The 19,990-nt window shown below is 37.1% G+C and overlaps 1 protein-coding gene across 3 annotated transcripts in view; it reads left to right on the forward strand.

Annotated features, from left to right (window-relative positions):
- MCTP1 (multiple C2 and transmembrane domain containing 1) overlaps positions 1-19,990 on the forward strand; it is a 214,592-nt gene that overhangs the window by 166,806 nt on the left and 27,796 nt on the right. For all 3 annotated transcript variants that reach the window (XR_005978216.2, XM_030258810.4, XM_030258812.4), the window contains one exon: positions 9,676-9,729. Coding sequence is in view for 2 of the 3 variants with exons in the window: in XM_030258810.4 (XP_030114670.1) it covers positions 9,676-9,729 (54 nt within the window). In the remaining variant the exon portion in view is untranslated. The remainder of the gene's footprint in view (positions 1-9,675; positions 9,730-19,990) is intronic.

Raw genomic sequence — 19,990 nt, forward strand, 5'->3', positions numbered from 1 at the left:
ATTATGTACATTAGTGTGCACAATATAGGAACCTGTAGGAGTTCAGAGGTCCACATGCAGCTGCATTCATCCACAATCACAGAGACGTGGTGAAATTTCTGTCATGTCCATTATGCAGTGTTTGTATTCTGGCTTTTAGTCAGCACAGGCTGGGAAGGTGAGGAGTGGGAGTTACTTTTCATTCTAGCAAAGGGAAGATGATGAAGCATCTGGAAAACAAGGAGAGGCCGAGCAAGCTAGTATTGTTCTGCATGGAGAAGGGTTTTTGATGATGTGTATAAATGGCTGAAGGGAGTGGGTGCTTCATCACTGGGCAGTATCAATGGCCACAAACCAAAATACATGAAAATTTGTGTGACCACAAGAAAGCACTTTCATTGTGACTAGGGTGACAACCAGGGACAGATTGCCATGACAGGTTGTAAAGTGTTCATCTGTGGACATATTCAAGACCCTTCAGGACATGGTCTTGGGCAACAAGCTCAGAGGTGACTTTGTTTGAGTAGGGAGGTTTGGGCTTGATGACGTCTGCTTGACTGGGGAGAACAGGATGGCCCTGCCAACCTCTGTGACTCTGATATTCTGTCAACTGAAGGTAATAATCTTTCTCTCCTTTTGGTCTATTATTTGTTAGGGATTTTCTTCCAAGTAATTTAACATTTAATAGAAGAATAATGCACATTCCTGAAGGTACCTGTGAATGTTCTTCTGCCATATATACTCATACAGAGAAGAGGTTTGATCACATCTTGCATTGATAGTTAATTCTTAGAACATTTAAGAAAATATTAAGCAGGCAATTTCCTCTTGAATTTATGAGATGCACATGTCCTTGCATAGCAAATTATGCTAAACAGCTGGGAGTTAATATGCCATACCCAACCCAATTTTTTATGAATTTGCATAATAGAGTATATATATATGTATGTATACATATATAATGTTTCTATTAGAAGTTAGAACTAGCTATGTTTAGGATAAAATTTTGAGAAGAAAAGAGAAGAAAAATAATTTTATTAAAGACAGCCTTTTCTTTTAAGAATTTAAGCAGTTTTCTCTGGGTACTTTTCTGTAGTCCTCCAATAGGTCAACTCAAATCTTCATGTGTGTTCTGGAAATTATCAAATAAAGAAAAAACAGAAGTGAAAATAGTAAGAATGATGGTTATGAATATATCCATCTCAGTGAATTCTTTCTTTACTCAAGAAAAGGTGGTGGTTAGCACAATGAGCCTGAGTTGGTCAAAGAAGTCCAGTTCACTTGCATGTAGGAGATCTTTTCTGATTAGAATCCTGTCACTTTGTTCTAGGAGCCAGGCAACAGTGTCTGTCAGAGCACTGCCAGGTGGATTTGTTGCTGCTCCTGTTTGGGGCTGAGAGTGCCATTTTGCAGTACATTCAATGCATAAATTAACTCTAGCAGGAAAGTGCCTGATGTTAACCAGCTGTTTTCCTAGAAGTTGAAAATTGAATTACCAAGTAAGTAAACAAAGCAGGAACTTGATTTTTTCCTGTTTCTTCACTTTATGTTCTTAATGATTGAGTCGCTATGGTCCTTACATTCAAAGGCTTTCATGTGCAGATGAATATAGGACAAACACCTGTGCTTCAGATCCTTTGCCACTATGGTAGTTTGGAGTTTTGAGCTTCAAGTCCAGAAGTTCTATTCTGCCAGGGAATCTGCAGAGATTTCTAACTGCAGACTAAATTCTTGCTGTGAATTATTGGAAAAAATAAATGTCATTGCCCCTGTATTCTAGCTAGACAGTGTCTGGAGTATGTAATTTGCACAAGATATGAAAGGATGTTGTCAGGTGAGCAAGTACATCTTGCCTGCTTTCTGACTGTACTTTCCTGAGACGGAAAGTTTTGCTTCTGGTATGACAGTAATGGCAGTAGCCACATACCCCTGCAGCATTAGGGCTGCTAGAGTGCACAGAGTTAGCTACAGAACAGTTTATAAAATTATTTTCAATATTATGCAGAACTCATTTTACCTTGTATTTTCCAACAGGTAACTAATCATAAACTTTGCTTTCATTCATTATCAATAAGTTAGAAGGGCTTTTGCAGATGAGTTATAACCTGTGTGTGTGGGAAGGGTGGGTGCTGTTGACGAACAAAAACTACTGGCAACATGTGCCTGAATATTAGGTAATCCACGAAGAATCATTGTTGTCTCCACACAGATGTTTAGGTTTTTTTCCTATGTGATCCATACAGTCAAGAAATAAATATATAATGTAGTGCTCCACAATGAGACAGGGTGTGTTTTCTTTTAATATATCAGAACAGAAACATGAAAATGTCAGCTTAATCATGCATTTAAATTTTGTTGATCGTGCCTAATTTTTATGACTGCATATAATCACTGAAGCTGGACAAATTTGCTCTAGATTGCATCATAATGTTTGGTGTCCTGCCCCATTTAAACGGAGAATTATCTTTATGAAACATCCTCTCCGTAATTTACCATTAAATGAGAATTGAACACATCAACATAGATCTTACATAAAGGTTATTTAACTAAATGTTGGTACAGTAAATATTTTAAATGCGTTGTGCATCAATTCAATTCAACAGTCCCACAGTACACTATGTAAATATGTACATTGGGAGGTAGGCTTTGCTCTTCTGCAGCATAACAGAAAAATATGATGCTCCAAGTTGCTGTCTGGGCTACAGATAAAAGAAGCTGTCCATGCTGCAATCATAATTCCTGTGCCAGAGGTTTGCATACAGTAGCAGAGTACATAATAAACTCCTTGGTAAAACTTTACATGCCTGTGCTCAACCCAGCAACAGCTGCAAAACCCAAAAACGCATTACAGAATTTGAATGCTTTGGCTTGTTTTGGTCACCTGAAGAGAAAAGGCCAAAACCAAAACCCTGCTCTCAATATCTCCAGCATTCTTTTAAAATTTGGATTTTTTTTTTCCTGTCAAAAACCAACTGTTTTTTAATTTAAATTTTGCCACTTTTTATTTCCACAGTCTTTCAATATTGCTAGCATCTAGAATAAAATTAAAGTTCACAACACAGAGGAAGCATTTTTTTGTATGAGACTCTTAAAATGAATTTTTTTTTTGCATTTGTATTTGTCTGAAAGTTTGAATGGCAAGAAGATTCACAGACAGATTGTCATGGCTATTACAAATAATCAGTACTATATAACCAAATATCAGTTTAGTTTCTAGAAAAAATTCCCATAGTAATGTGAGATTTTTATTCATGTTTGTTTGTCTTTCTATTACTGTAGCACAACTTCATGGAGCAAAGACTTTAAGAACTTTGGATGTTATGGTATTTACAGAAATATATAAATACCAGGGCAAAAAATAGTAACTGAAATTACAACAATATGTGAATTACATATATTTTCACCTAAAATATGTAATATAAATTTTTTGTACCAAAAAGTTAGCTCCAAATATGAATATAATGGGGCACACCCATAAGCTTAAAATAACTTGGATAAATGCTATTTTATAACAGAAGCATATCTGGTCCTACTAGAATCTGGAAACAATATATTTGAAAAGAAATAATAATAACAATGAAAACCTATCATTATAGACATTGTGTTCTTTATAAGATAATTTATCATAAGGTTTTGCATAAGAATTCATATTCACAATGTTTTGTGAAGGTGTTCTTTTTAATAGTCCTGCATTGTAGGATTTCACTGATACTTAGCCAAGCAAAGAATGCAGTTGTTTTTATTCTGCTAAACTACAAATGCAGCATTCTGAGAGATCTGACATTTCAAGTGTACTGTATATATTGAAGCCTTTAGATGGAGACATACTTCAAAAAAACACCTAATATTCAGTTCAAAGTGCATTGCGTAAATACAAAAGAAAGCTAAAAGAAATGAGAACCAAATATTGAAAGAAAATGAAAGAAATGTTATAGTACTTGTACCATGGTAATGTTAAAAATCACCTACTCTTAACTACATTGGCAATTGAATATTGAGGGTATATAAAGCTGACAACAGCAAAAAGTTTACATGTTCTTGTAATATCTACTGTATTTAATACTGATATATATTCCCAAGAAATGTATTATACTGTAAATAAAAAATTCTGTTGTTGGCATTACAGAGCTCTGTGTAATCAGCAGCATGAATCAAAAGGCCTCTGACAGTCGTAGTAGTCTCATTTCCTATTAAGAATCAGACTAAACTACATTATGAGCCCTTCCCAGAATAAGCTAACAAAATGCATTCTGTTAGAAGACATCATTTCAGTGCCTATGTAAAAACCAGAAAGTAATTTAGTAAAAAAGTACTAATATTTTATTGTCCTGTTTTCTATATTGCAATATATTCAATGTTATTGAGAAGCTTATCACATCTAGTAGTCAGTTATTCTGATGATTACTACAGATGAATGCTCCAAGATCAAAACGTATAAATCTTGTTGGACCCAGATACACTGCACTCCAAAATCAGAATCTGTTAATTTGATTTTTATTTTCCTTAAAAATGCGGTATAAAGGTTGGACATTTTAATGAAGACTTATCTCCTGTAAAGTTTCTCCTTGGCAATTCCATAAAAGAAGCAGACGCCATGTTGTGAAGATGAGCACATAACTGCTGCTGTAGTGGTCTTGTGGACAATGGCTATCTTTCCTTCAAATAAAGCACCAGGAAATGATCTGGGAAAGCCCAAGTGGTTTTATGCATCCTTCTTAATCCATACAAATTGCATAATTTTATATTACATTTACAGCTGTACACTGAGTTGCATGGCTCACAAGCTTACAGTACATTTCATGTCAGGATAATGTGAATAAAAATCCAAACAGTCCTGAACAGTATAATTCTGAATACTTTAGCTGCACATCTAAAATGCATTTGGATGCAATTTGGAACTAAATCTCATCTTCACTTTTGATTTCCTTCGTCATTTTAATACTTATGTATGAATATACAAATGTCTGTAGATATTTTGAGATCATATTTTGTTTTGTTTTTACTGGAAACTACCTAGCTTTGAAGGTCTACATCAAGTAAGATCTAAGCAGATACAGTGAAGTTCTAATGAGGGACATTGTTGAAGTATTAAGGTAACAGTCATTATGGCTATCTGTAGAGTTAGTGCCCTTTTTTTTCCCTATCCTTTTCTTTATTTTACATCTAAGTGCAGCGCAAATATCTGGTGTTATTAACATGTAAAGATGTCAGAGTATCTTCTGTGCAGGTTTTTATTTTGGATCAGCTGAAAAACTTAGAACAGAGACAATTAATGATGGTTTGCACATTCTGTGAGAAACAGCAGGCTGATGCTAAGAGAGAAGGACATTTCATTAGAAGTGGTGTTAAGTTTCAGTGTGTCATTTTGCCACTGATTTTTTAGATTCGGGAGGTATTTCTAAGTCCTCTGCAGCTGTAGGGTTTTGATTTAAGATACTTGTAAATAACTAGGATCTATCTCTGTTTTGCAGGTATTGAGGTTAAAAGTCAAAGTGAATTATTTTCGAAGCAATTCTGTCCTCTTTGTTAGTCAGTAGATCTTTAGAATAAATGCAATTTGTGTTTAATGACAGTTTCCTCTGAAGACTGCCTTGTAGTGCACAGCTGCTGAGGTTTTCTTTGCCGCGAAAATGTGATGGTTGTGCTTCCCTCTGGTGACCTAGTGTATAGTATTTGCTGTGACAGAGCAATGATCTTCCAATCATGGAGGATTGTGAGTTGCACAGTATTTTTGGCCTGCATTTCTTAAGATGGTGGAAATGGATCAGGAATGACATTACATAGGAACTAGATTGCTGCTTCTGATTTATAAGCTTTTAGCGGGAATGTATTGCAGAGGAAGGGTCTTACTTTGCAACATTTAAACATGATCTCCTTACCTTTTGGATGTGGAGTAGCTTATCTGTTGAAGTTGAGGTTATCTACATGGTTTTTTTTAAAATGTCACGTGCATTCGCACTACATTCAAGGGACAGTACCAAGAAACAATTTCTTTCAAGACCTTCTACCAGTGTGCAGCATATAAGTCTGTGACAAGTGATGTTACAGAAGGTCATGTCACTTTTAGCTGCTTGCATTAGAGCCTTTATTTCCCTAGTGCCCGTCTGTTGTTTGATTAATACTACTTGATTTCAAACAAGATATCAGAAGGCATCAGAGTGAATGTTCTAAGGACAAAGTAAGATTTTTGCCACAGAACTTTTATTAAAATAAATGTAACATTGCATGTTATCTTTATTTGCTTTATTTGCCTTCTCTCTCCTCTCCCTCCTTCCCCATCACATCTCTCCCTTCTTTATACCTCCTCTATGTACAATGCTTGACATAGGGATCCAAATAACTACTGAATTCCTTCCAAACAGAGTGGCACATGTGCACTTTACTTGAATAGAAATGAGGCAGAATCAAAGGCTAAAAAAATCCATTGTGTTTTTTTTCTTTTCTACTGCCTTCTTTATACAGTGTTAAACTGAAACCTGCGTTCAGATCTACTGTACCTCTCTTGAACTGCCTTGCTTTGTTCTGGAGTATAAAGTATACACCTTTTGTAAAGCTTCAGTGTGCCAGTAATTCATATGTCATACAACTATGAAGAATCTACTTTCCTTGTTTTAATTTGTGGCCAAGTACTGAAGACAGTTGTTTGGGTGCTTTAATGAATTGTATTGTCATATCTATATTGCCTTAATGTGTGTGTGTGTTGGGTTTTTTCTTTTAACCCTTTCTTTTGAATTTCAAGACAAGTGAAAGTATGGGCTATGTTTCATATTCTTCAAATAATTATTTGTGCATCTCGGGTATTGGCACTTTTTCATTACATTTTATTTTGCTACAAATATTGAATTCTCTTTTTCTTCCCAAACAATTCAGTATTCCAAATCTAAATGTAATTGATAGCATGGTTAAGCTAGAAAAAGAGCATAGGCTTTTGAATTAAAAAATGGAATGGAGAAGATGGAAGTCTGAGCTTAGTCTGATACTTCAAGTAATTTCAAAGGACTTTTTATGCCCTTTGAACACGTTAACATTTTGCCTCTCTACAGAAGCTTATTAAGTAGTTCGAGATCCTTACATGTGGGGGAAAAAAAAAAAAAAAAACAAAAAAACCCACACCTGAATCTGAAGTTTTATTATCTGGGTAATTTAGAATGGATATTGTCATGCAAGAGATTTCTGTGAGGTGCCCTCATGTACAACAATTTGAGAGATTTCCAGTTCAGCTAATTGTCACCATGCTGTCACCACCAACTTGAATGCTAATGTGAGATAGGCATCCCGCTATTCAACCTTTTCAAGACAATGAATGTCTGGATGTACATAAAAGAGATCTTTAAGTGTCTAGGGAATATTAATGTTGAAAAGTAAGAGACCTGCTGACTTAGTGAGCTCTGGTCATTAGGCAGTGTGTGAGTCAACAGATCTGATTTGTATCTAGGGCTTTAGTCAACTAATGGTGTAGTTAAGTGTATGTTTTGCATATTGAAAAACTGATCTAAAGAGTCTCCATCTTGCTGCAGTCCCTAACAGCTTGTTTTTCCTTCTCTTTTCTCAGTTTACCATTTTCTTTGTAGAGCTGGTGAAGCTGCTTAGTAAACTGGGTCACTGGAACCAACTGCATTAAAGGTTTGAGGATGTGTGTTTTTGAAGAACTCAGTAACTCCAGTGATGCAGCTTACAGCTCAGCTTCCCAAATACTTTGAACAGCCCAGGGAATATAGCAATGAGCAATCAGGAGAGGAACAAGAAGTTGATGCAGATGAGTGGGAAACAGAAGATGCCTTTGTTTCAGAGTGGTCAGTGGCCAGTAAAGATGGGACCACTCAGACACCTCTAAAAGGGATATAAAAGGTGTATTGAACTAAGCAAGAGCTGCATGTGTTTCAGCAGCATGCTCTCAACATTTCCCTGTGATCAAAACTTTCTTTTATCCCCCTTCTTTGAGAGATGGAGCAGAGTTGGCTTAAAAGGCCAACAGACTGGTGAGAGAGACTTCATAATGGATAATGGCTAGAGTACAGCCTAGATTCCTTCTTCTGCGTGAGGGGACTCAGCACTACATGTGCCTGGCTGGTGCCAGGTCTGAGGCTGCAGATTTAGTCAGGCTCCTCCTGCTAAAATTGTTATTCTGGGCAGGGAAGAATTCAAGAGTAACTCCTTCATACTTCCTTGTCATGCTTTTGGACATGCTTGCTCTTCATGGTTTCTTTGCATTTTTATTTTTATCTCATTCAAACCTCCAGGACTGAGCAGTCAGAAGGCAGAACTGAAGGTTGCCCTCCAAAGTACTGTTGTTAGAGGGGCTCTGGGACAGGGTTAAAACAAGGAGGAATAGCTGAAACCAGAAATGTTTGGAACTGTGTGGGTGACTTGCACAGTGCTCTACTTGATGTTATATCAAAATGTTGCTTATTCATTGCATGGGCCCATCTAATATGGCTAATTGGGACCTTCTTGATGGTAGAGCTAACTCTGGGAAATTAAACTGATTCACACACTTTTATTTTTCAGTTATTCTTTTACCTGAATTTGGCTCTTGAAATAAGTCCCTTAAGTTCTTGTACATGGATGTGGGAACACCCTTGCAGTATTGTCTGAGGGGGTGGCTATGAAGTTTAATTTTAGTGTGTTGTCTTAAATCACAAAAATTGTTTCATTTCCTTGAGTTTTGCCTCCAGTTTTCCTCTTTATGCATATTTTATAATACATAGTATAACGTTTTGCACCCATAATAGGACACTGGGCTTTTGATTATGGATACTCTTATATACTAATAGGTACTTATAGATATATATACATAAAGATATAGAGAAGCACACTATTTTCTGGTTGTAAGGAGGTACAACTTTCTTTCCATCAACAGAGAATTTTCCTGTTAGGGTCATTGATCACAGTGTAATGTGAGACACATTTTTAAATCTGAATCTGCCATGGCCCTTCTTTGGAAAATAATTTGATCTCTCTGTAAACTAAACTGAGTGGTTTATTTCATACTGATGGTATGATTACTAATTATTAATATTTGGAGAAAGAATTTAATGTATGTTTATATTTCTTGGTGCTGGACTTAAAAACTATATATGGAAAAATACATAGATGCAGACATGTGGCAGGTGCAGCTAGCAATTAATGTGCATAAAGTAGATGCACAGATTGTACAAAATTATTATTAAAGAAACACAGGCCTAATGTTGATATAGCATATGGTATATATCACTGTTGAATATGATAAGGACATAAGCTACTGTGAATTTATTTCTGGTTTTGTATTCTTCAAGAATCTCTTGGTGAATACTGTAAATTCTATTAAAAGTGTTGACCTTTTATGTAGGTAACCATAAATTTGAACTGAGCATATGTGTGTCCTGCATAGGCACCAGTGGAGCTGACAAAGAATTCCTTTAGTTAAAGTAGGCATATACTGAATTTTGAACTACCTTTTAAATACTTAAATTGTCAAGCAAGCATTTTGCAAAGGAAGCGTTTTCAGTATATAATTCCCCAATGTAGGTAAATTAAAGCTATAACACTTTCCTAAATTTGAATCACTAGATCAAGTGTTTTTTCCTTGTTGTACATTTTCCCTCTGTGCATTTATTTCAAATGTTAATAAAGTTTTCATCTACAAAAGGCTTAGAATTGACAGAACAAAACTCTTTCTTTTTAAATCATGACAACTACTACTGTTTCTGTCTGCAGGTAGTGGAGGACATGCTAGAGGACGAGGAAGAAGAGGACGACAGAGATGACAAGGTAATTATCTTTCCTAGCACTTGGGTATCTGGGGATGGGAGAATTTAGACATGACACTGTTTTTACCGACAGTTAAAAAAGGAGTTGATGTGTTTTAGTCCAGAAAATTGGACGACAGAGCTGTTTATCATCCTAATAATGCTATAGTGTGTTGAGGGAAAGGTTAGAGGACTATAAATCCTGATTTCTTTTTCTTTTTCTTTTTCTTTTTCTTTTTCTTTTTCTTTTTCTTTTTCTTTTTCTTTTTCTTTTTCTTTTTCTTTTCTTTATTTTTCTAGTTTTTTCTTTTTCTTTTTCTTCTTCTTCTTTTTCTTTCTTTTTCTTTTTCTTGCTTCTTCTTTTTCTTTCTCCTTCTTCTTCTTTTCTTTCTTCCTCCTTTTTTTTCTTTCTTCCTTTTTTTTTCTTCCTTATTCCTTTTTTTTCCCTTCCTCTTCTTTTCTTCTTCCTTTTCCTTTTTATTTTTTTTTCTTTTCTTGGTCTAGAGTTGGATCAAACATTTTTTTTTCTGCCAGGAACAGGAATATCTCTGCCTGTCTGGAACCTGATAGCTCTTGTGAAGATAACAACTGGTTTTGAAGGACAAAAATTTCTCATGTCTTGAGTACTACAAATAGGGCTACACTTTGGGGAAAAAATGGTGTGGAAATAGCAACACTATACTGGTTAAGGATGGGATATTGATATGTAAAATTTTCAAAGAATTTCTGGAAAGAAGTAAGTTTTGAATGCTTTGGACTTTATATGACATTTAAATAATCACAATTCTCATAGATATCCATTTGATTTGAAGTTTACATGGTGGCCCTGCAAGCTGGGAAACCACAGCAGACCATTCACCTATTTAAATGGATGTCATTCAGTTTAGATGCTGCCAGCTAGGTTGAGGATTGCAACCACAGTAAATAACAACTCATTTTCACATATTATTGAGCCAAGCCATGGGGCTTCTTGGATTGGTTGTCCCCCAGAGAGAGGGAAAAAAACAAAGGAAATAAATCAGATTGACCTTCTACCACTGAAGCAATGGCTAGCACTAGCAGGATGGATTTTTGGTGAGATGAGTGCAGTGAAGATAGCCCAATACTTGCTGGTATTTTCCTATCAAAAGGGAGATAATTATGGAAGAAAATGAAAAGGAAGAAAATATTGTTTTACAAAACTCTGCATTAAAATTCAGATTATTTTGACCTTCACAGATGTTCTCCCACTTTTTTTGTAATATTGCATTTCTTTTTCTGAGAGGAGAAAAGCAGTGCATTTAATTTATGCTCTTGACCTTTTTTTCTGGCTGAGATGTACATTTATACACTACTGTGAGAATTCATATGCTGGCAGCAGCATTTGAAATGTCAGATAATTCACTGTAATTAGTTAATCCCCTCAGTGATTATTTTTCTGTTAACTAACACATAAGATGTACAAGATGATAAAAAATAAGAGTATTTTTCTTGTTCCACTGCCAGGTCAAATACTTTAAAATTTATATGAGAAATTCTTCTATAGATCACCTAAATTGTTAGCTGTATCATTTCATAACACTGTACTAACAAAATATTCTTCTACAAAACACATGTGGGATGTTTTTTGATGCTAAATGATATGAGCATCCATTTCTAGCACTAAAATAGATGATTTATTGTAAAAGTCCATCATGTAGCTGTGGAGGGCTTGAATTTTATCTCAATATGCTAGCTTTGAATCATCATTTTTTTTCTGATAAACACTGATTTACCATACATTTGAGGCCATTTTCTCCTGTTTGTTTCTGCTTTATTATTAGATCTGATGCAAATGTGTCATACCAATAGTGTGTGTGTTCCCGGATATTTTAACCACTGTGATTAGTTCACAAAGAATAGTACTTGACTGCTTGTAGATTAAAGCAGCCAGTGTAGTTACTGTTTAGTGAGTTTTGGAAATTGCAAAACAAACTCCTTTAAAAGAGAAAATTAAGGCAGAGGTCATCCCCTCCCTCCCCCTAGTTCTTTTGTGATTCTCTGAGCAAACATCCCTAATTAGAAATATCACTCTAGGTTTCAATGTTATGATCTAATATTCAGCTTTCTCAAACTGACACCAGAGTTCAAACATTTTTCTAGATCTAGTTACCAAGGTTGAATTAAAGTGAGTACTGACATTGCCGTGTGCATTCAGTGAGCCCTTTTATTGAATATTTAAGAGCTGTTTTTTTATACAGAAGGTGTTATGGCTGATTTTCATAAATTCAAAGCTGACTTCATTATTGAAAATGTTTTGCGCTCTCAAGATTAAATATGCTGTTTGAATTGGGAAAAACCCTATACTTTTTTTAAAAAGCATGTGTAGACTATTTATTCATGGTGTTTGCAGTGGGCGTTATTTTGCACTAGGTTAAATTGTAAATAATAAGCACATGGTTATGATTAATTTGTCTGTTGTTAGAAGCTGTTTTTCCTTTCTGGTGCACTAGACATGCTCTCTTAACTCCTGCTGTTCCTCTTACACCTCTTGACTACATGGGAGGGTGCAGTTTTGTGTTTAGTTTGTGTGTGTTTTCTTAAAGCTACTTGCAAAATGAATTTTTGTGAGAAAACAATTGCGTGTTTTGTAACAGCAGCTGGTAGTGGCCTTTGGCTTTTATTATTCCTCTTGGGGTTTTTTATGTGGTATAATAGAAAACTGAGGAAAATGGGTCTCCTTATGCAAAGAAAGTTACAAGATTAATAAATGTGCCAAACACTTACTTTCATTAAAACTGAAGCTTATGATGCAAATATGTAAAATATGCCCCAGCTGTTTGACCATGGCCAGTGTCTTTGCTCTCTGATTACCACAAGGAAGCTATTAGTCCTGTAACCTTTGGACTTCATGATCAGTAGGGAATTACATGTCATGGAACTGGAGCACCTGTTTTCCATTTAGTAAAAGCTCCTTGCAGGCTTTACCTAAACCTATCCATACGTTTTCACTTATCAGATTGTTTGGGCGATTGTGGAAAGTGTCTTTCTTTAGAGCTGACTTTGGTATCAGTGACTTGCTATGTGATGACCTCAGTGTGGGCATGCCCTGATGTAGGTTATGTCATGGATGGACATTGCTCGACATCCCCAAATTGCAGAGTTACAGAAGTAGTAAACTGAGGAAGATGAATGCCAAAATATATGAAATTAGTTAATGTAATGTATTTTATTAATAATGGTGTTTAATACTGAGAGGAGTCTGACAAGATAGATTTGCACTACTATGTCTCATTCTAATGTTCTGGATTTTAGTAACTTTTTTCACCCTCTGCTGCAGTCAAGATAGGACTGTTTATTTAAGGCCACATTATTTGTTTTTTTACTGGAGAATCTTAACTTTCATCTTCATTTGCAATATGAATAATAAACTAAAGCAGCAGGTAGGCTACTTGTATAAAGTGGTGCTTAGCAGTGGAACACTTTTTTCCTGATTTTTCTTCATTGTCTTGTTCTGTATTTGGGAATTTAAAAAGATGTTATTTGTTTGGCTCAGGTCATTTGTTCTTCAGTTAATACTAGTTTTTCCAAGAAATAGCACTGGATTCTACATTCCATGTGTTCTGTAACATTTGCTAAACCTATGCCAACCACAGATTTACGATTTAATCTGATTTTTCTTTCCTTTTTTTCTTTTGGCTCCTTTCCAAATGCTGGCTTATACAATACCTTAGCAAATATGGGTCAGTTAAATTATATGATGTCAAGTTATCAATAAGCTAGCAAAAGGATTTTTACACAGTTATGATAATGTAGCAGTCAATATGGATAATCTATGTATCTAGAATTTGTCTGTGTATCTAAGATTTCATTTTTAAGAAGTTTACATATGCTCTTCATATAGCTTTATTCTTTTAACAGGCTCCAGGTAATATTTCAGATAATCTAAAGGATTTTTCAGGTCAGCTTTTTGCTGGAAGCCCTCAGCACATCACAGAATTAGGCCAGTGAAAACTGCTACCACTGCAGGCATAAAGGGAGGAAGATGCACGTTATGAACACTATTTTGTTTTACCTTCATCTTAACATTTTATTATGAAAAAATATTCAAAACATTTGCATTTTTAGTTACTCTCTAGCCTGTCATTCTTTGAAAAATTCTTTGCAGTTCTTAGTCAGTGATATTGTACTTCAAGATAACTAAAAGCTTTTGCAATGAATTATAGTTGAGTGATATTAAAATATGTTTTAAGGCTTCTAATCATTGCTGCTTAGAGGTATCAACTTTATTCTCAAGTCAGGACATGTTTGCATCCTGTCTCAGAAATGTGCCCTGCATTTTTACTGAGAGGAGATCATGAGGAGAAGGAAAGATAGCTCTCATGTAACCTACAATTTTATATTATATAAAAGAGAAGATTGTAATCTATTATAGTGCCAATTATTTTCTATAAAATAAATTGTGGGTAAATGATACAGAGAAAGAGAGAGTTGAGTTAAAATTCCAGAACAAGTAAATCTATTGGTCCGCCCATAGCTCGATTCAACTATTGTATTCTACATTAAATAACATCTAGATACTGACTATAAATGAAAAGCCAACAGCAGCTTCCAGTGAAAACTGTAGCTATGTATGAATCTGTTATCCTCTCAAACCTTAGCTTATAAAACTGTGTGTACTTACAAAAAAAATCTCTACAACAGGGCAATCTACAGTACATGCCTGCAGAAGTAATACTTCTCAGTACAGTTTGGTGTCAGCTCAGTTTAGTTATTCATGTAGAGATGTTGATAAGAGGTGTGTAGTTTATTAACAATTGTACATAATGTATAGGTTGATGGTGTAGACTGCTTCAGCCTGTACTCTGGACTATGACCTGGTTTTGATCATTGGATCACCCCCAAGTCACAGCCATGAAGTTACTTTTGCTTGGATATACCTTAGATCCTGTGGAGCCTTTGCATAGCAATTTTGACAAAAAAGCAGTTTTCATCCTGCCCTATAGTGGGACATCATATAGTCTTCATCATTAATATACATATCTTTGAAAACAGGTACTTGGACTGCCTTCTGAGAGGTTTAGTTTTAATGAGATCAGGTTTTTTTGTCCTGGTGGAGTCTTGAAATACTATCAAAATCAGTTAAGTAAAATAAGAATTAATGAGATCAGAATCTAAGATTTATATCTGAAGTTCAGCATTTGAGGAGGGATGTGTGTGTGTGTGTGTGTGTGCATGAGATAATCACTGGGGGACCACGGGTCTATGTCGTTGTTTGAGGCAACTCTGGAACGAGTTGTCTCCTTTATAGGTTTAACCAATCCCTTTCCACCACTAAGGAAAGAATGAAAGTAGAGATAAGCAAAAAAACCCAGCAATTTACTAACAAGCATAACAACAACAGGCAAACATCAACAACAAAATTGCTATATCTTGAGAATAACAAGAAGTCCAAAAGTGCCGGTGACATCCTTCCCATCCAAGGTGGTGCTCCACAGTGGAGTGCATGGTTCGAAGGACAAAGGGAAAGGTGTTGTCAGCCCCCTCCCCGACAGCTGGTATTCTCTGATCAAGGGGCTAGAACTCGGGGAGGGACTTCACCTTCCTTGTGGTAGGAGACGTCAGGACAGGCAAAGCGAAGTGGCTGCTGCGGGCTGGGCGGCCCGTGGTGTGCTGTCCTGGGCTTGGGCTTGGGCTTGGGCCGCTCGGCAGAACCAGGAACAGAAACAGCCTGTGGAAATCACCCCGAGGCAACCTCTCTGAGACGAGAAAAAAGGGGGAAAAAGACACCAAACAACTGAAAAGAGAGGCCAAAAAGGGGAACAAAACCTCTGCCAAAGCATCAGCCAAAGAGCCGGTCAAGCAAACAGTGCACGGCAAAAGGCAGGAAGCTGCCCAGGATAGCCAGCTTTAAGAATGCCCCTAAAAGCACTCCTCACATACAAAGTCCCTCTTTCAGGGTCTTAAAGATACTTTGGGTGCAGAAAGATGTGGAAGGTATTAACATTATAAATTACCCCAGGACAGTCTATGAATTACACTTAGCCTTGTACATGGTGTTGTTTACCTGTGACCAGCGTAATGTGGGTGATGTTCCTTATGAAGCAATCCAAGTATAATTCTAATAAATTGTTAAATCAAATAAAGAATATGTCTAAATTGTGTTAGCTATTTAACAATGTAACATACTTTTTCCTCTACACTTAATATTATTTCTTAATGTAAATAAGCATATTTAAATTCTTTGAGACCAAGCAATGTGCTGTTTTCACCTAGGTCCTCAAAAAGTAACTTTAGGGTGTAGTTAAAAACATCTGTGTGGTCTTCTCCGTGACTTGGAAGAGAAATAATGAGTATGAAAGGAAACAACCGAAGCCCTTTACTGCTGAGTTTGCTTTGAAACTTCCTACGTGTGCAGGCTGGTTTATACCTTAGTTCTACATGATTTCAAAAGTGGCGAGAATGGATGATCACCATTCATCATTCTTTTACAGAATTTCTTGGAAGTAGTTTCATGCAGAATCATGAGATCTGAGTTTTGTTTAAACTATTGCTGTGAGCCAAATGCAACTCAAATGTAAGCCATGTAGTGACTGATTTGCCAGGCACCTGAATGTTTCTTCAGGCTTGTTCAAAACTCCATGTTTTTTAATCTTCCAAAGGACAGCCTCAAACAGCTTTGGACAGATGCATTTTGAACATTTTCTACATCAAAGTGTAGAGGCCATGATACACAACATCTTCTTCCAAGTCCCACAGGACACAGAGATGTAATGTGTAGGTGAGGTGGGTTGACCGTGGCTGGATGCCAGGCACCCACCAATGCTGTTCTATCACTCCCTTCTGCAGCTGGACAGGTGAAAGAAAATATAACAAAGGGTTCATGGGTTAAGGTAAGGATGGAGAGAGATCACTCACCAATTAGCATTATAGGGAAAAGAGACTCAACTTAGGGATATTAATGTAATTTATTACTACCAAATCAGATCAGGATAATGAAAAGTAGGATAAATCTTAAAACTGCCTCCACTTTTGTCTCCTTCCCAAGCTCTACCTCCTGTACTTTAACAGTGCAGAAAGATGGGGAATGGGAATTGCAGTCAGTTCATCACAGGTTGTTCTTGCCACTGCTCTCAGGAAGAAGAGTCCTTTCCCTGCTCCAGCATGGGACCTCTTCCACAGGAGACAGTCCTTGACAAGTTTCTCTATCCTGAGTACATCCTGTGGGCAGCAATTCTCCATTTACGGCTGCAACATGCGTCACTCTTCTGCACAGTACATTCCTTCAGGCACAGGCTGCTCCACAATGGGTCCCCTGCAGGGTTAACAAGTCGTTCCAAGAAGCCTCCTCTAGCAAGGTCTCCTCTCTTCATGGGTCTGCAGGTCCCTGCCAAACCATGTTCAAGCATGGGTTTCCCACAGGGTCACAGCCTCTTCTTAGGCATCCACCCTCTCCAGCCTGGGTTTCCTTCCCAGGCTGCAGGTGTGGCATCTCCATGGGCTGCAGAGGCACAGCTGCTTCAGCATGGTCTTCATCTGAGGCTACAGAGAAATCTCAGCTCCGGCACCTGGAGTACCATCTCCCTCTCCTTCTCCATTGACTTCGGTGTCTGCAAAGCTATTCCTCTCGCATATTTTCACTTCATTTTTCCGTGGCCACCATAACATCTGTGCAATATATTTTTTTATTTCCTTCCTAAATAGGTTACCACAGAGGCATTACTATCACTGCTGGTGGACTCAGCCATGGCCAGTATTGGGCCCATCCTGGCTGGCATTGACTCTGCCAGAAACAGGAGAAGCTTCCAGCAGCTTCTCATAGAAGCCAGCTCTGTATCTCACCCCTTCCAAAACATGGCCATGCAAATGCATTACAGTAAGATACAACTTTGGAAGCCTTATAGAGAAAAGTGATGGTTAGGATGTGGTAGCATGAAGTAAGTGCTTCATGGACCCAGTTCCCAGTGGAGCATGTGGTTGACACAGTGTATGTGAATGAGAATGAATGAGTGGCAGAGGTGATGCTGTGTGAGAAGAGGGTGCTCAGCAACACAGCTGTGTGCAAAATGGATGCTGTATTGTAGTCTCGATTTGCAACTGAGATTTGATGCTGAGGCTTGCTCTACAACACAGCTGAAAGTCCATAGCTTAAGCTATGTGTTTGTCTTTGATTTCACAGATAGGCTTCTGAGGAAAATTGCAACCTCAACTACAAAAATTTTCCAGGATAGTTGATCAGGCTTTGCTGTGCTTTATGGAGAAAAATACAGGAATACGGGAAAATAAACTGCAAGATTATGCAAACAATATGTAACATGCATTTTGTTTACAGTTTGAAATATCTGTGTGTCAATGGAAAATTTTATATTGTTTACTTAGTGTTGATGTGGATGAATGGTGAAATTGCAGGACAGATCATCTAGGCAAAATATAATCCTGACAAAATGAAAGAAGCACCTGTGCCCAAAGTATTTAAGAACAAAGTTCATCCTAGAGCAATGTGGTATGGAATCAGGACATATCACAGCATGGTACAGAGCAGAGTCTGTCTCTCCTGAGGTCTAATCTACTGGCAGATTAAGAGGCAAATTTAGCATAAAGCTTTTGGACAAAGTGCATACTGCATTCTGCTTTGTTCTGTCTGTTTTGTTTTATGATAGGAATTCTATGCGCTTACTGATTACTAGGAAAGTTCCAAAGGTAAGAAGCATGTCCAGGCTGCTCCTGCCTGGGGTCATGAGAAGTCAAGCACTGGGACTGACTGCAGAGAAGGGCAATGGTTTTTGTGTGGATTTACTGACATTTCTGTTGAGCTGCATGCCAGAGTACTGATGCCCACCCATGAACCCTGTTGGAGCAGCTGTGAGCTGAGGAGTCTGCAGGAATTAGAGCTGAAAGAAAGAGTAGCAGAAATAAGACATAAAAATAAACATAGACAAGTTAGGGAGCAAGAATGGCCAGACCTTGTGCAGGCAAGGACATGGTGATGCTGAGACCTGCATCAGGAGAAGACAAGGAGGCAGGGAGAGGCCACAAAACCCCAGGTGCAGGTGTGCTGGGGATCCAGGTGTGGACTGAGGATCCAAGTAGGAATGTGCCTTAAATCTCCCATACGTTAATTTCAGAGCAGTTGGCTTTGCCATCTCAGTAGTTCTTTGAATATAGTCTTCAGTGTACAATTTAATAGATTTGAAAATTAGAATTTACGGCATATGGAAAAGCAATAAATGGTTGTTTTAGCACTCTGACTTGCTATTAAATGTGACTTAAGGACCGGTGAGGTATCTCTGTTATCTGCATGATCAGCAAATGCATGTTTGACTGGTTCAGGAGAAGTTGAGGTAATATGGTAGGTTAATGTACAGCTGTAGCAGTCTGATAGTGCAGTGTTTTTATTGATTGTCTCAGTAAATGCACTGGGGTATTAAGTTTGCTTGTCACAGTGCTTAGTGCCTGGGGTAGTTGAACAAGTTACTTTTCCACTGAGTTGACCCCCAAGTCCCAGAGTCTTTCAATCAAACTCTTCAGATTTCATATACTGGCAATTCCTTTCCTTTTCTAATGGGCTGTATTAAAGGAAACATGTCACCTTTTGCACCATATAATACTAAATCAGATCAGAATTCATGCACAATTATGTCAGTGGAAATATAATATTACAGACCTGCTTATCTCAAGACAGCACATGGAAAAATAAACTTCCACAGCTGACAGATTTCCTTGATTCTGTAGATAAGTTATGTGTAAGTAATTGAGCTGAGAAATGTCTATGGATTATTTTAATGCATATCAAAAATATACGAGAAAAATTACTAATAAATATTTAAGTATTGTTTATTTCTTCTTTCTGCTGTTTCCTTTCTCTTTTTTTTAATTTCTTGGCCTGCTCAAGTGCTAAGGTAACTAAGTCCAGGATGGGAAAAAGAGATTTACAGAGTTATCCTAGTAAACTATTTTTGTTCTGAAGGCTAGTGGCTTTAGAAAAACAAAATGGTTACCATTTCTTTATGTGGTGCCATAGATACTTTAGTGCTAGAGTAACAGAAAGCTCTGAGAGAAAAGAATTCTATTGAAAAAGTATTGCTTTTGGTTAGTCTTTAGCAAAGTATTGCTTTTGGTTAGTCTTTAGCAGAGTGAGTGAGTGAGTTAGAACAGCATTGCTAATCTGAAGCTTTCCTGCAATCAGAAATAGTAATTTAAGATCAATTGCTCAGCAGATGTGCTTTTTAGTATTTTACACAACAGAATGGTGCAATTCCTCCTATCCTCAACATATTAGGCAGTGCCTTGCTATGCCTTTAATGCATGGTATTAGCTATAATTCA

Source organism: Taeniopygia guttata, chromosome Z (assembly GCF_048771995.1).
Source record: "Taeniopygia guttata chromosome Z, bTaeGut7.mat, whole genome shotgun sequence".
In the NCBI taxonomy this organism is placed as follows: Eukaryota; Metazoa; Chordata; class Aves; order Passeriformes; family Estrildidae; genus Taeniopygia; species Taeniopygia guttata.